Source organism: Aulonocara sp. 'chitande type north' Nkhata Bay, linkage group LG3 (genome assembly GCF_057382095.1).
Source record: "Aulonocara sp. 'chitande type north' Nkhata Bay isolate Kocher_YH1m ecotype deep benthic linkage group LG3, A_spYH_male_GT1.1, whole genome shotgun sequence".
Taxonomy (NCBI): domain Eukaryota; kingdom Metazoa; phylum Chordata; class Actinopteri; order Cichliformes; family Cichlidae; genus Aulonocara; species Aulonocara sp. 'chitande type north' Nkhata Bay.
The window spans coordinates 22211721-22227473 of NC_141346.1; the positions used below are offsets into that span (position 1 = coordinate 22211721).

At 37.6% G+C, this 15753-nt stretch overlaps 1 protein-coding gene across 1 annotated transcript; it reads right to left on the reverse strand.

Moving 5' to 3' along the window:
• Positions 1-11809: 11809 nt before the first annotated feature.
• LOC147334569 (uncharacterized) lies at positions 11810-15331 on the reverse strand. Its single transcript, XM_086285948.1, has 8 exons — positions 15301-15331; positions 15018-15062; positions 14631-14891; positions 14307-14549; positions 13610-13777; positions 12390-12455; positions 12162-12244; positions 11810-11854 (listed from the first exon to the last, which is right to left on the reverse strand). The coding sequence occupies exons 1-8, from the start codon at positions 15329-15331 to the stop codon at positions 11810-11812; spliced, it is 942 nt and encodes a 313-aa protein (XP_086142074.1).
• Between the last annotated feature and the right edge of the window lie 422 nt (positions 15332-15753).

Consider the following 15753-nt stretch of genomic DNA (forward strand, 5'->3'; position numbering starts at 1 on the left):
TGCTGAGATATAGCACAAAAGTAGAAATCTCGTCTAGGGGTACTCAGCCCACTCAGGGAATCACCAAAGTCATTAAAGTTATTTTCAATCACAGGATAGCAAATGTTACTATAGTGTGTGATTGGATGGATAGATAAAACAGCAGCCATTGCATTCTCCATCCCAAGACCAAATAAACAGATGTATGGTTTTGCCATGTTTTTGGTTGAATAGTTATTTGCATTAATGAGAAGCTGAACAAGTGCGAAGTAGCTGATAAATGTTTATATAAATATCGTTAGGGTGGCATAAAGAATTACCATCTGATTTGTTACTTGTTGCTAAAGTGAATAGTGTATGTAATATTTATATAAAATGTTAAATGTTGTACCAAATAAATAAATAAAAATAAAAATAATGGCTTCCATCTTTCAAACAATAGCTGTTCGTGATTTAGTATCTTTCTCATCTTTAAAACTGATTACTTTTACTTTTCTCATTCTGATAAGATCATGTCAGGTTCTTTAAGGAGCCAACATTTCCTTCTGCCAATCAACTTCATAAATAATATGTAAAATGTATCACAGTCAAAAAACTTGTTTTTAAAATGTAACTTTACATTTTCTTGATTATGTTCAAGTAAAGAAAGAACTGCAGACCTGAAACTGAAAGTAAAATCAATGACACTTTTATAACTATTTTGCAATCATGTGAAATAAGCTGACAAATGAAATTATAACAGAAGACAATTCACCAAAATGCAACAAATACAGGTTTTAAACAGCTGGTTTTGCAGATTGTTGTTTACTGGGAACATTTACAAATCGTGTTGTGTTCTAGAGCAGGTCGATCAAACTCACTCACAAATTTAGTTTTAAAATTATCTACCCTCAAGTCCAACGTGGTATGTGTGTGTGTTTGATATCCACCTTGTATTGTATGAGTAATCCTTAAAATATATAATAAAATATTTTTTTTTAATTTATTATTTCAGTAATATAAAATACAATCAGATAAAAGTATATATCAATATATACAAAATCATAGGTCACACGGTGTTCACAGATGTTTCCAGATGTTTGTCAGAATTATGGTGGCTGTTTTAAAAATTGCACTTACAAAGATGACTTTTATTTTTTTATTTTTTTTAAATATTGTCATTTCTTAACACAGTCACAGAACATGAAGCATCTGCTTCTAGAAGCTTAAAAAGACAGAACACAAAGTAATGAGTATCTGGATGAAACATGATGGGATACTAACTATTTAGCTTTCATGTTTCCATTTGTCATCATTAGCTGAATCATGTTCTCTCATCATCTCTCATCTGTAGATTTGATTTTCCCAAAGTGAAGACATCCCAACAAAAGCAGAAGCAAAGCCAACATCATGATAGTGAGGGCAGTTCATAAGATGAGGTAAATATGGCAGCTGCGTTTTTCTGCGTTCTCTGTGTGAGGGGTTTCAGAGATGATAGAAATAATTTGTGAGACACAATTAACTTTCAGTGCGTTGTATACATTTTGTATAAAGGTCTGGATACAACAATATTTAGTAGACAGAAATGCATAATATGATTGTCTTTTTTCACCCTGGTTAATTATGGACTGTCCTCATTTATAAATTGTTGTATATGCACCACTCGAAAAACTGACTGCTAAAAAAGTAAGCTCGAGTTTCAAAGGGTCTCTCTAACTTTCACAGAATGATCACAGAATTGGCAGAATAAACCTGTTATTCACAGGTTGGTGTAGCGACATGAGTTTAATATTATTTTTTGGCATTTAATAAATACTATTATTAGGTTTAATAAATCAGTTGTAGTTAAGTTTTTATGTGGAAACAGACACGTGCACAGTTTGATACACAGAGCTCTGACCTCCATGATGCTGTGGTGCTGACTGCGTGGACAGATGTAAAAGAAGTAAGCATGGGCTTGGCCCTTCTCTTCTTAGCAGTTACCAACCAATCTGAAAATTGCTGTTCAATGGTAAGATTTTAGAAAGCGTTATACCTGACCAAGAAAGGGTCTCCAGTATGAAGAGTTGGACAGCTCCAGGGCCCGACATGGTTCACGCCTACTGGCTGAAGAAGCTGACTGCACTCCACGAGCGTCTGGCAGCACAAATGAACCAGCTGCTAGTTAACGAGAGACACCCGGAATGGCTAACTGAAGGCCGGACGGTCCTGATCCCCAAGGACCCCAAGAAGGGACCGGTCCCCTCCAACTACCGACCAATAACCTGCCTCAGTACTACATGGAAGCTCCTGTCAGGCATCATATCGACTAAGATGAACAGGCACATGGGTCAATACATGAGCGGGACACAGAAAGGAATTGGCAAGAATACCAGAGGCGCAAAACACCAGCAACTGGTAGACAGAACAGTCAGCCGAGACTGCAAGACCAGACTGACCAACCTGTGCACTGCCTGGATTGATTACAAGAAGGCCTATGACTCAATGCCCCACAGCTGGATACTGGAATGCCTAGAATTGTACAAGATCAATGGGACCCTAAGAGCCTTCATCAGGAACTCAATGGGGATGTGGTGTACAACACTAGAGGCCAACTCCAAGCCCATAGCACAAGTCACCATCAAGTGCGGGATCTACCAAGGAGATGCTCTGTCCCCACTGCTGTTCTGCATAGGCCTGAACCCCCTCAGTGAGGTCATTAACAAGACTGGCTACGGATACCGACTACGGAACGGCGCAGTTGTCAGCCACCTCCTGTACATGGATGACATCAAGCTGTATGCCAAGAGTGAACGAGACATCGATTCACTGATCCACACTACCAGGCTATACAGCAATGACATTGGAATGTCGTTCGGACTGGAGAAGTGTAGTCGGATGGTATCAAAGAGAGGGAAGGTAGTCAGAACTGAGGGGATTGAACTACCAGAAGGCAACATTGCAGACATAGAGGACAGTTACAAGTACCTGGGGATCCCGCAGGCAAATGGGAACCATGAAGAGGCCGCTAGAAAGGCTGCAACCACCAAGTACCTGCAGAGGGTCAGGCAAGTCCTGAGGAGTCAGCTGAATGGTAAGAACAAGATCCGAGCCATCAACACGTACGCCCTGCCCGTGATCAGGTACCCTGCTGGGGTAATAGGCTGGCCAAAGGAGGAGATAGAAGCCACTGACATAAAGACAAGAAAGCTCCTTACCATGCATGGAGGGTTTCACCCCAAGTCCAGCACCCTGAGGCTGTACGCTAAGCGGAAGGAAGGGGGCCGGGGACTGGTGAGTGTCAGCACCACAGTCCAGGATGAGACAAGGAACATCCAAGAATACATTGGGAAGATGGCCCCAACTGACCGAGTGCTCAGTGAATACCTCAGGCAGCAGAAACCCAAGAAAGAGGAGGGAGACGAGGAACCATCATGGAAGGACAGGCCCCTGCACGGTATGTACCACCGGCAGATAGAGGAGGTGGCTGATATCCAGAAATCCTACCAGTGGCTGGACAAAGCTGGACTGAAAGACAGCACAGAGGCACTAATCATGGCAGCACAAGAACAAGCTCTGAGTACAAGATCCATAGAGGCTGGGGTCTATCACACCAGGCAAGACCCCAGGTGCAGGCTGTGTAAAGATGCCCCAGAGACAATCCAGCACATAACAGCAGGGTGCAAGATGCTAGCAGGCAAGGCATACATGGAACGCCATAACCAAGTGGCCGGCATAGTGTACAGGAACATCTGTGCCGAGTATAACCTGGAAGTCCCGAGGTCAAAATGGGAGATGCCCCCAAGGGTGGTGGAGAATGACCGAGCTAAGATCCTGTGGGACTTCCAGATACAGACAGACAAAATGGTGGTGGCTAACCAACCGGACATAGTGGTGGTAGACAAACAGAAGAAGACGGCCATAGTGATCGATGTAGCGGTTCCGAATGACAGCAATATCAGGAAGAAGGAACACGAGAAGCTGGAGAAATACCAAGGGCTCAGAGAAGAGCTCGAGAGGATGTGGAGGGTGAAGGTAACGGTGGTCCCCGTGGTAATCGGAGCACTAGGTGCGGTGACTCCCAAGCTAGGCGAGTGGCTCCAGCAGATCCCGGGAACAACATCGGAGATCTCTGTCCAGAAGAGCGCAGTCCTGGGAACAGCTAAGATACTGCGCAGGACCCTCAAGCTCCCAGGCCTCTGGTAGAGGACCCGAGCTTGAAGGATAAACCGCCCGCAGGGGCGTGCTGGGTGTTTTTATATATATATATATATATATATATATATGGCCAATGAACTTTTTGAAACAATGTGATGTTCTTGATGATAATGTTTAGAAACATGTAAATATTATAAGTGACTGGTAATCCAGATGGTACCTGTAATTTGAAAGTGAATACAGACTTCGTAGTCATGCTCGTAGGCAAGAAGTGAAGCAGCACATGGCAGGGAGAAGTGAGGAGGGGAACAGACACAATTTTGCGCCGGAGGCTTTCGGAAAGCTTTTATTTTGGTATTTCCGCTGATCCGTGCAATAAATTTGCATGTTAGCCTAAACATTTAGATTTAACATTTAACATTTAGCATTTAGATTTAACATTTATATTTAGATTTAAATATAATATTTAGATTTAACATTTAACATTTAGATTTAAATATAATATTTAGATTTAAATATAATATTTAGATTTAACATTTAACATTTAGATTGAATATTTAACATTTAGATTTAACATCTGTTTTAAATATGAAAAGTTACTAATATTTTACTAAATGTTGTAAAAAATGACTTGTTTTGAGCTAAATGTGGAAAAATGTTGCTGTTAATTTCAGCATGTTTCACTTTACAAACGGCGCCCCATAAAGCTTTGGCTAGAGGAAAAACTAAAGCTCAAAGCTGAAAAAAGAAAAGAGTTAGTAATATTGACCTACTGAAGGCTTCATTATTTACCAAGAGAAAAAAAAACAAACAAAGCTTGACCCGTTATTTCTTAGCAGTTACCGACTTAGCACGTACCTACCAATCTCAAAATTACTGTTTATTGCTAAGATTTTAGAAAGGCTTGTAGCCAACCAGCTAGCAATTGTTTTCGGCAAATACAGTGTACGTTGCAAATTTTCTTTCCTTCTTCAAATTCAAATTGATTTTAGAATTTTTGTTAGAATTCTTGTTTTAACATATAGAATAATAAATGGCCGGGTCCCACATTATTTATCCAAGCTTCTTATAAAATACACTGCTGCTCATTGTCTCTGCTCACAGACTCAGAGTTTGTTGGTTGTTCCCAGTACAGGACTGAAGACGAAAGGGGACAGAGCCTTTTAGTCTGTGTCACCAAGGCTATGGAACAGTCTACCACCAACCACAACTATCTTTGGTTGACTCTGTGGAATCCTTTAAAAAGCAGTTAAACTTTTCTGTTTAAACAAGCCTTCTGTTTATCAATGCTTTTGAAATTTTACATTTTGTATTTACCTTTAACGTTTTATATTGCGATTGTTGTCTATTTTGTTACTCAACTTTCTGTTTATTTTAATCTTTGTGTACAGCCTATCTATGAAAAGCGCTTAATAAATGAAGTTTACTTACTTACTTACTTAAATTGTCTTTTCCTCAAGGTATTTTCTGCTTGTATTTTGTTTCGAAGTAAATCCACAAGTGAGCCCTGTGTCTGCCAGGCTTGGTGAACAAGTTTTAAATTATTTTGGATTTTTTATAAGCCACACAGGGTAAAAAAAAGCGTAGATGCTCCTGATATAATTTGGTCTGGATACTTGACCACTCTTCTTGCCAAAATTAGTAGTTAATTCAAACTGGTTATTTTCCTGCCACAAACTTTGCTTTTAAGCACAGTCAACAAATTTTAAGTAGGGATAAGGGAAGCAGGCTTTAGAAAGTTCATACAACAACTTTTCCACCAAGCCCAGAGTAAAGGTTTGGCTGGTCAGAAAAATCAGTATGATCAGCGTTGCAAGTTGCCTACAGAGAAATTTTGCATTTGACAACCAACAGTTGAGTGAACGTCTGCAGCACATTTCACCAGTCCTACTCTTCCCCCTGCTGTGCAGTATTAAATATTGCAGCATTTTCTCCAAGGCAAGTACTGTAGTAAAGTTACTTAACGTTAGACACTGAATTTATATAGATGGTATTTTTTGGCTGTTAACAACAGTACTGGCTAAATCAACAGAACTGACCTCCCAGCCCATTGTTCCTTCAGTGGGCTGGTTTCAGTCATTATGCAAATGTACTGTTTATAAGATTGGAGAAACCTGCAGTCAGCTGAGACTGAAGAAGTGACTTGGATGAGTGATGAAACGTTTCTTCCACTGAAAACACTGTGTACAGATGAACAGAATCAACTTTTGGGGATATACATAGATGATTAAGCACAGGTGGATAATTCATTATCAAATCACAAAAAACAAACAAACAAAAAAAAAACAAAAACAAAAACAAATTAAAAAAACCCACTAATTACTATTTCAGTTTCTTCATCATTAATAATGATTATTCTAATATGGGAAACTAAGGTCAAATATCACCTGTACTCATACAATGCACACTTTCATCTTCTCTATAACATATCCATAAATTAAAAAAGAGAGAGAAAATGTTGAATATTTAGTTTATTGATGAATTACCAAACTGACGATCTTTAACTGTACAATAACAAAATTAATTTTTAAAGCATGATAGGAGACCAGAGGCATTTTTAGCCTATTTTGGGGGTTAAATGAATCAAAGCACCCCAAAAGATTTCTTACTGTTTTGAGAATATTAGGTTGAAATTTAATATTTTACCAACCCATTTCAAGGACTCTTCTATTTTTGGAGTGTATTTTTTTATGTATCTGTATTATATTATACATACACATTAAAAGTGAATCTCTGTCCAAAAAATGCACTCAGTTTACTTGTTACTCACTATGAGCATCATGCTTTATTCTCCCCCAGTAATTAAGGTTAGGATATGTATTTTTTTTTTTTTTACATTCCAATCCATTCTTCATTTGCAGTAGTAGTCTTTGCAGTATTTAAATAACCTTTATCAGATTTGATGGTTTTGTTACAGACTTTTCAAAAAAGTGTTTTGCTTTTCTTTCACAAATGTGGGGATTAAATTGTGTTAAAATGCACAAAACAGTGTGTCTGTAAAGGTTCTCAGTCATCCAGGTCATCGTAGTCCAAGGAGCTTCCACTAGGTTTAAATCTGGGACTCCCCACCCTTTGACCTTAGAACTGAAGAAGCTTCTCGGATGAGAGATGAAACATCTTCAAGCAACTTAAAGAAGTCCAGACGCTTTTCTTTGCAAGCTCCTTTGAGTACAAAACAGTGATGTCATGTTTTGTGACGAGGACCCAGGCACAGAGAGACTTGATGAATTTAAGAATCTTATTATTTAATAAAGAAATTTGCAGACATGCACAGAGATGTTAAAACTCTGATGACTCTGATGATGATCCACAGCATGTCTTTATCCTGTCTTCCTTCTCTCACCCCAACTGGTCGCAGCAGATGGCCGCCCCTCCCTGAGCCTGGTTCTGCCGGAGGTTTCTTCCTGTTAAAAGGGAGTTTTTCCTTCCCACTGTCGCCAAAGTGCTTGCTCATAGGGGGTCATATGATTGTTGGGTTTTTCTCTGTATCTATGAAGCGCCTTGAGGTGACTTTTGTTGTGATTTGGCGCTATATAAATAAAATTGAATTGAATTGAATTGAATTGAATTGAATATGGAGACGAAGACAACAGACGACAAGGACAGGAAGAAACAGGGGTTTAAATGCAGCAAAGAGACAGTCAAAGAGAACTTGGGACAACTGGAGACATTTAAGGATGCGGGGACCTAAGGGAACTAAACAGGGAATCACAGATAACTGAAATTTTGCCACATGTCCACAGACACTGGATCTTTACAGTTTAATGAGTCTGCAGATGACGTGACATAATTTGTGGTTCTGGTATCCTCACATTTCAGGACCAAGAGTAACCACTAGATTGCAGCAAAAGAAAGTTTTTTTCTCTTCACTGCATAATGATCAGTGACCATCCACAGATTATCACTTATCAGTAAAACAGCTAAAGAAACTTCTTTAGTACTTTATTAGTTAACGCTTCTGTGGTGTTTATTTTTTATGCTACTCAAGTAATGTTGGTGCATTAGTTTCTTTACTTACTGGCTCTTGTTTTTTTATGAAGAATGTTTGGCCGACATAGTCCATGTACATTATTCTCTGTGCAATTGAAGAATCAAAGCAATTTTTCTAAGATGAAATACAAAAAGTGCAACATTAAGACATCTTTCACATGGATATCTACTTTTTTGTAGAAACTTGTGGGGTTTTTTTGTCAACTACTTCAAATTCAAATTTTTTAATGAAATTTGAATATGCAGCGTAACAATTTACTTTGTATATTGTCAATCATGACAAAACATGATAAAGCTTCGTAATGTCATAAAAAGACATGCAAACAGTGCAACAAAGGACTGAACAGAATTATGCAGACACAAGACAGTGCCTGCAATAGAAAATATGAATAATGACAGTGAGCTGTGCAACAATGAATGTAAAAAAGGTATTTGGTAATTGGAATGTATAAAGGTGTGTGTGTGTGTGTGTGTGTGTGTGTGTGTGTGTGTGTGTGTGTGTGTGTGTGTGCGCGCGCGCGCGGGCGTGCATGTCAGTCCAATCACTGAGTATTCAGGGGTCTGACAGCTTGGGAGAGGAAACTGTTTCGCAGGCTGGCAGTGAGGCCCAAATGCTCCAGTACCTCTTGCCAGAAGACAGCAGGGTGAAGAGTGTGTGTGAGGGATGTGTGGGGTCCTCCACAATGCTGGTGGCTTTGTGGACCAAAGTTGAGTCCAAAAGTCTGCAAAACTACAGATAACAATCCAGCTGAAGAGCAAACACAATTAATCTTTCAACTTTGTTGGGTTTGCCGCCAGAGGTAAGATAAGATAAGATAGAACTTTATTAATCCCTCGGGTGGGTTCCTCTGGGAAATTCGATTTCCAAAAAAGCACAGCACCGACAGAAGTTACAGAGTTATACACACACACACATATATATAAATACAGAGACAATATAAATAAAATATACGAAGGGGATAAATAGAATAAATAGGAATAAAAATAAAAATAAAAATAAAAGGTAGGTAGGCTACTGTATTTGTTAAGGAAGGGCTTTTCACATATTTGGGCAGTGGAAATGGGCAAAGGGAGTCTCAGCTGCATTCTCAGCAGGGAAAAGATTGATTACTATATTTGTTAAAGATATAGCATTCATAACATTAAGCAGCGAAGACGGGGCAAGAAACTCCCATGAGAATCTTTAGCAGTGCCACATTCAATTAATTATTTTTGGACTTGTCACCGTTGGCCATAACCCTAACCCTAACACCATAACCCTAAGCGTCCTGATGACACTCGGTTTATGCTCCAGTGGATGATGAGAATCAGACCTTAAATACTGATCTGTATGCTTTGATTCCTGTACTCAACTTTTAAATGTCCCCCATTACTGATGGAAATCTCACAGTCTACGAAGGCTAACCTGACACTTTTCATATCTTCACTGGAGAATGTTGTGTTGGTCCACCGAGTTAATGTGATCAGCAAATTGTGGTACGTCCTGAGATTTGATTTTCAGCGAGGTGTCATCCACATCTGAATCAATAAATTGTGGTGTTCCAGGGTAGATAACACAGCCGTCTTTCCCAAACACACGTTTCTGTCTTTAGTACTGACCCTTGTATGTGAAATATGTTGAATGAAAAGACATTCTCCATATTTTGCTGTGTTTTCCAAAGCACAACAAGTAATTCAAACTATCATGCAGTTCCAGCTGGACCACACTTAAAGTCAGTTAAAGTCATGCTCTGTTACAGTTCTTGGTAATTTTGACCGAGTATTTTGAGGTGGCTGTTTTGGTTTCTGTTTGTTTTTTTGAGCCCCTTTGTTCTGTGCCTACTGTGATATTATCCTGTTATCATATGTTACCTTATATATGTAATCAAAGTAGTTGAAGTATGATACTGCTGTAGATCATATTATACCCTTTAATATAGAGTGTGTGATCAGTATGTAGTTTTAGTTTGCATTATACTTCTGACTTAAAAGAGTGTGAAAATCATTAGATCTATTGGTTTGACCTGTATTACTCAACACTGTTGAATGTGTTATACTGTTTCTTGACATGTCATACTGCTGAATCATGAAGAGAATGTTGTGTGCAGAGGACCTTGGGCAGATAATAGAAGAAACAGACCACATTCCAGACCCCCACCTTTCAGAAGAGCAGAAAGACAGGGAGCCGAGGTCATAACTTAGGCGCCGTAAGAGAGAAAGAATGTGAATGTTTAGGCTTTTACGACTAGGTGGGGGCCACTAGAGAGTATAAAAAGCTGAGTAACCCGTCACCATTTTGAAACTTGCTGTGACCCTCTGCAGGCAGGTCTCCCCATCATGATGGTTCTAATGCTCATAAGTATTGAATTATATGGAAATAAATGATTGTTGATTGAGCATTTATACACCGAGTATTGTCCTTCCTTCAGCCCAAAGACTCAAAGAATTGGGAGATTTCAACACTACCCTGGACCCTCCTGTGGGTCCCCTCTGTCAAGTCAGTCATACTGTCTCCTCATGAGTCTGTTCAGCATACATACTTAACTGGATAAAAAATAAAAAATAAAAAAAATCTTAATTCTAACCAATATAAAAACCATCTAATAGATCACATTAGTCTTGATACAGCCTCTGCCATCACATTTGATCAATCCCTTTGGGCTCCTATGATCGGCTTCATCACCTAGTGGGGGTGGGGGGTCATGGTTTGGTCCTGCCTTTGCTATTGCGGTTGATATGGGGCCTGGATCTCCTCCATACCTGCTTCATGCACTGGGGGATGGGGCTATGACTCCCCACACTCCCTAGCAGATCATTACATGGAGAAACCTTTGGAATACAAGCATGCTGATCCTCACAGGTATGCACACAGGTGTACACACAGGTATTCACAGACGTGGACTACAGCTTTCTTGGCTGCTGCCTCAAAGCACATTGTGCGCTGTCTATCTTACATGCTGCACAATATCGTTTAATATTTAGTATCTACTGTTATCTACTGCTAGCTAGTTTATTGTGATGGTGCTGTTTGTTATTATGTTGCTCTTTTTTGTTTGTTTTCTCTTCTGTTTTTTTTCCTCCATACAGGTGATCCAGGTGTTTTGTTTGTTTTTCTTTCTTTCTTCCCCCCCTTCTCACCGTCTCTTCTCCCCTCTGGTTTTCTTTCTCTCCCTCTCTTTCTTTCATTCTTTCTCGCTGTCCTATCCCCCAGTAATGTCTGTCCCGTTTGTAGCAACCAAAAATAAAATAAAATAAATACATAATTATAATAAAGGTCAATCAAATGGACCAATATGGCAAGGCCATGATGATCCACTTGGTAAAATAAATCCGCTTGGCATCTTTCTTGGCCTTAAGACAACAATTCTGATGGCTATAGATCCAAACGGGACAACAAAAAAAATAAAAAAAATAAAAAAATAAATTAGCGGCTGACCACAGTGGGCTCTTTTAAAAGCTGCAGTACCTCTTTTATTGTAACAGCATTCATACATGTCTAAAAATGGAAAGAAGATAGACCAAGTTGGTTAAAGATAAACTTATAATTATCAGGCAGGTGCCTTTGCTTGTCTTCAAACTTTAGATCTACTTGTAACAACATAGGAAAGGCAACTAGCCGGATCTGATTGAACAAAAAAAAAATAAGCTAAAACAGTTTATGTACTTGAACACCAAACTAAGATGATAATGTACAAATTTCTTAGCAACAAAAACAATATGTGAAAATGCTTCTTTGTTTTTGCTCTCATTCAGATGTGACTATTTTTTCAGGCAGCTCTCTCTTAGCAACCTGTAAGACACAAAAAAAGTGTAGAAGACACAATTAAAAACATGGAACAAACAAAAAATGACTATGGTGCATATTACACACCAATATTCACTCCTTTGAGAAGTTCCCAAACAAGTATGTTCAGTGTAACAAATTACTTTTCTTATTCTATGTAGTGAAATCAGCATTTTTACATATATACATCACCATAAATTGAATATTATGAAGTTGTCAGTTTTACCAATCCCAGACTTATACATCTCTATTATCCAACACATATTGTGTGAATGGATCACATAAGTTATCTGTTACCTGTTCCCAGTCTTACCTGTGGTTTAGTGGAAATGAGGGGATACTCTGCTCTGGGTTTGCAGGGACCTGCTGAGGACATCTCTGTGCTGGTTCCAGCTTCTGCTTTGACACATGATGGAAATAAATGAATTGATAGCAAAAAGACTTTACATAATTAAAAAAAAGCACTTATTTGTCATTTCAATTTTTTTTCTGATGTCTCAATGCTATAAAGGAAATGGCTTTAAATCACAATTAGTCTTACCTTGCGGCTGAGTATCACCAAGGCCTACGCTGTGGCAACTAGGTTTAGAGGGCAATGTATCTTCATCTTGTAAAAAGGACAGTGGGATGAGGGAAATAATAACCACAGCAATATTAGTGATGATCCCTGTCTGTTATTCAATGTATTCATTAGGTTTACAATTTTTTGAAAATTGGAAATTCAGGGTTGGAAAGAAAAGAAAATCAGTGTTGTTTCTACATGGGCCCACCATTATGCAAGGTAAGAAGTACTGAGTTAACTAAAATTTTAAATTTCTATTTGAATTTCTGATGTTTGTCTGGTAATTCCACTTTGAACACAAGGATATCAGATGCTCTTAACAGCTTCTTGGTTTTTTAATTCTGCCTTTTTACAAAACAAAGATATTACACTTTACACTTCTGAGTGATTTATATTAGATTTAATGTACAAAATATACTCTTTCTCCCAAAAAGTCTGATATTTTTTAATGTCTTTTATTTTATTATGTTTTAAATTTATAACTACTCCATCATATATTTTTTGGTTTAATTGGTTGTCAAATGGTAAAATTCTTGGTTGTATTCTGCATTTTTTTTTCTCCTGCAGTACAACACTTTGTGAGAAACTTAATCCTAGTCACTGAATGTTATCGTCAAAAAGAGAAAGTAATATGATTCAACTTAATTTTGAAGCTGAATTCAAAACTGAAGTTTTCATTTATGTCACATGCAACTATTTTGAACTGTATGAAATACAGCATGTGTCTAAAAGAAGAGCTTTAAAATTATATTCTATGTGGTTTTCATTTGAGGCGCAAGTTTTGGAAGCTCAAATTATCACTGACATTTATACATAATATATATGCGTTGAATAAAGGTACAGACAACACCACATGAGAAAAGAAGTGTGAAACTTTTCTTCACAGAAGTAATTTTGTGATATTGTTTCTCAGTAAAATACCTCTTGTCTTTCTTACAGCAGCATATGTTTCTCTGTCTGCATCCTCTGTGCCCGTCTCTATCAAGATACATAAAAAAAGAAAAAGTTTTGTGTTTTGTTTTTTAAACACAAAAAATAAAAGGATTTCTTGTTTCAAGTCTTTTAGTCCATGACATTCACTTTTATGTAAAAAGTTTCCACTTAATAATAAAAACAGTAATAATAATAATAATAATAATAATAATAATAATAATAATAATAATAATAATAATAATAATAATAATAATAATTTTCATTACCTCTCTTCCAGTAACCTTTGCCAAAGTGATGCAGTCCCACTGCCACCAACAGAGCACTGACTAAAATGGTGGTAATGATGCAAGGTGTGGCAGCAGATGAGGAATGGCACACATTCTTGTCTAGATTATTTGTGTATTTTAAATTAAAAGAATCGAAATGATGGTTAGAACAGATAGGAAGGCTTAAATGAGACAAGAATGGTAAACGATCAAATGTTATTTTTAGCTTCTTCATAATGACATTAAAAACCTTTCAAAACAACTTAAAGCTTCTAAAAACCCATGGAAAGTTTGGCACACCTGTTTTAGTTGTTTAAATTTGCATTTTAGATGTGCACACTGGAAACTTCAAAGTATTTCAAAAATTATCATTCAAACAGATTTAACCTCTTTGTTTAAAGAGGTAATTCTTATACTGTACAGAGCTTTTCTACTCTTCTGGAGCTTTATACAATATGTCACATCGACTCTTTCACAATAGCAATTCCTCCTATGCTTTAAAGCTAACATTCACATTTGGTTTGATGCATCGGAGAGTTATCTTAAGCTTATGCAGACTGGGGGGAAATAGAACCAACAACATTCTGATCAACAGATAACCTGCTCTACCTACTACCTACTGTGCAACAGCCTCCCCCAAATCATATGTTATTTATGTAGAAACACATTATTTTAAAACATCTCAGTGTCTCACCTGTGACTTTCAGCCAGCTCTCTGGTGATTCTCCAACTCCTGAGATAATACATTTGTAAAATCCTTCATCTGATTTGAAAATCCTGTGGATGGTCATGTTTCCTGTGACGCTTGTATGGATGAGACGTCCATTTTTGTAGAAATCAGCTTTAAAGTTGGAGGAAGAAATTTTCTTTCTGCAGCTCAGAGTCACCGTTTCTTCCATTAATACAGGGACAGCAGGACTCTCCAGGATCACAGGACCAGCTAAATGAGATGCATTTGATAATTAAATACATGATATTAAATTCTATTAAAATAAATTTCATAAAATGTTTGTTTAAGTACCAGTAACAGAGAGGTTGATAACATTACTTCTTCTCCCTGCTTCAGGCTCATACCAGTACTCTCCACTGTTGTCTGTATAAACAATTCTAACACGGCAGGATGATCCTGTTGGTCTTGTCTCAGTAACTTCCCTACATGATTTTATTGTCCCTCTGAATTTATGCACAACTTCACAGTAATCGACTCCTTCACAGTGAAATGTTAGTGATTCATATACAAAGAACTGCAATCTGTTTGGAATGATGCGAAGAAAAACTGCATCTGAAGAAAAAGAAAAAAGTAAAAAACTATCAGTTTAGAGTTTTACTAAACTCTACTACTAAAACCACCATAATGCATCTAAACAATGAATGAACTGATTTAGATGATCAAACAGCTGGTACTCACCAGCTTTCTGATACTGTACAAACAGCAGAATCATGATGCTCATCACTGAAGTGAGAACAAAAAGAGCTACATAGTAACTATACACATACTGTATTATTTGCTAAATGTACTAAAAGCTTAAAAGTTAAATTAAAATAATAATTATTATTACATCTCATACATAGTCCAACAAAATGCAAAACCCTTCTTAGTATAGTATAAAACAAAACAATTCATATTTTTATCAGCATGAATAACCCTAATTTTATTATTAGAATAACGTAGAAATAGAGAAAGTACTCACACAGTGTGATGCAGAGAGCACTGACCTTCATGTCGTATTGCTGTATACAGAAAATTGTAGCTTAACTGAAATGAACAGGGGTGTCACTTTGCTGATAAAAATATTTTAATTTTAATTAGTTTTTTGTCTGAATGCAATTATCTAGCATTACAAAAGCCGTTCTAAAGAAGCTGAGTTGCTTATGTGTCAAGTCAAGCCTCACTGTTTCAGTTCACTGTCAGTGGGCAGAACAACAAACCTGTTCAGACTAATGCTGTGTTTGATGTAGCTTGTAGACTTGTTCTTGTTTCCTGTGCTCAATTTGGTGGACGCTGCTGAGATAGGGAACATTTGAAACATCTTCTAGGTGTCTTTCGCCCACTCAGGGAATCACCAGAGACACTGAAGATATTTTCAGTCAGTAACAGTAAATGTTACTATACACAATGGTACTGGCAATAATCAATAAAAACA

Coding starts and splice junctions, on each gene's coding strand:
- LOC147334569 (XM_086285948.1), bottom strand. CDS start 15,331: ATGAAGGTCAGTGCTCTCTGCATCACACTGT. Junction 13,778..14,306: donor AGAGAGCTGGCTGAAAGTCA/CAGGTGAGACAC, acceptor TTCCTATCTGTT/CTAACCATCATTTCGATTCT. Junction 12,456..13,609: donor CAAAGGTTACTGGAAGAGAG/GTAATGAAAATT, acceptor CCTTTTTACAAG/ATGAAGATACATTGCCCTCT.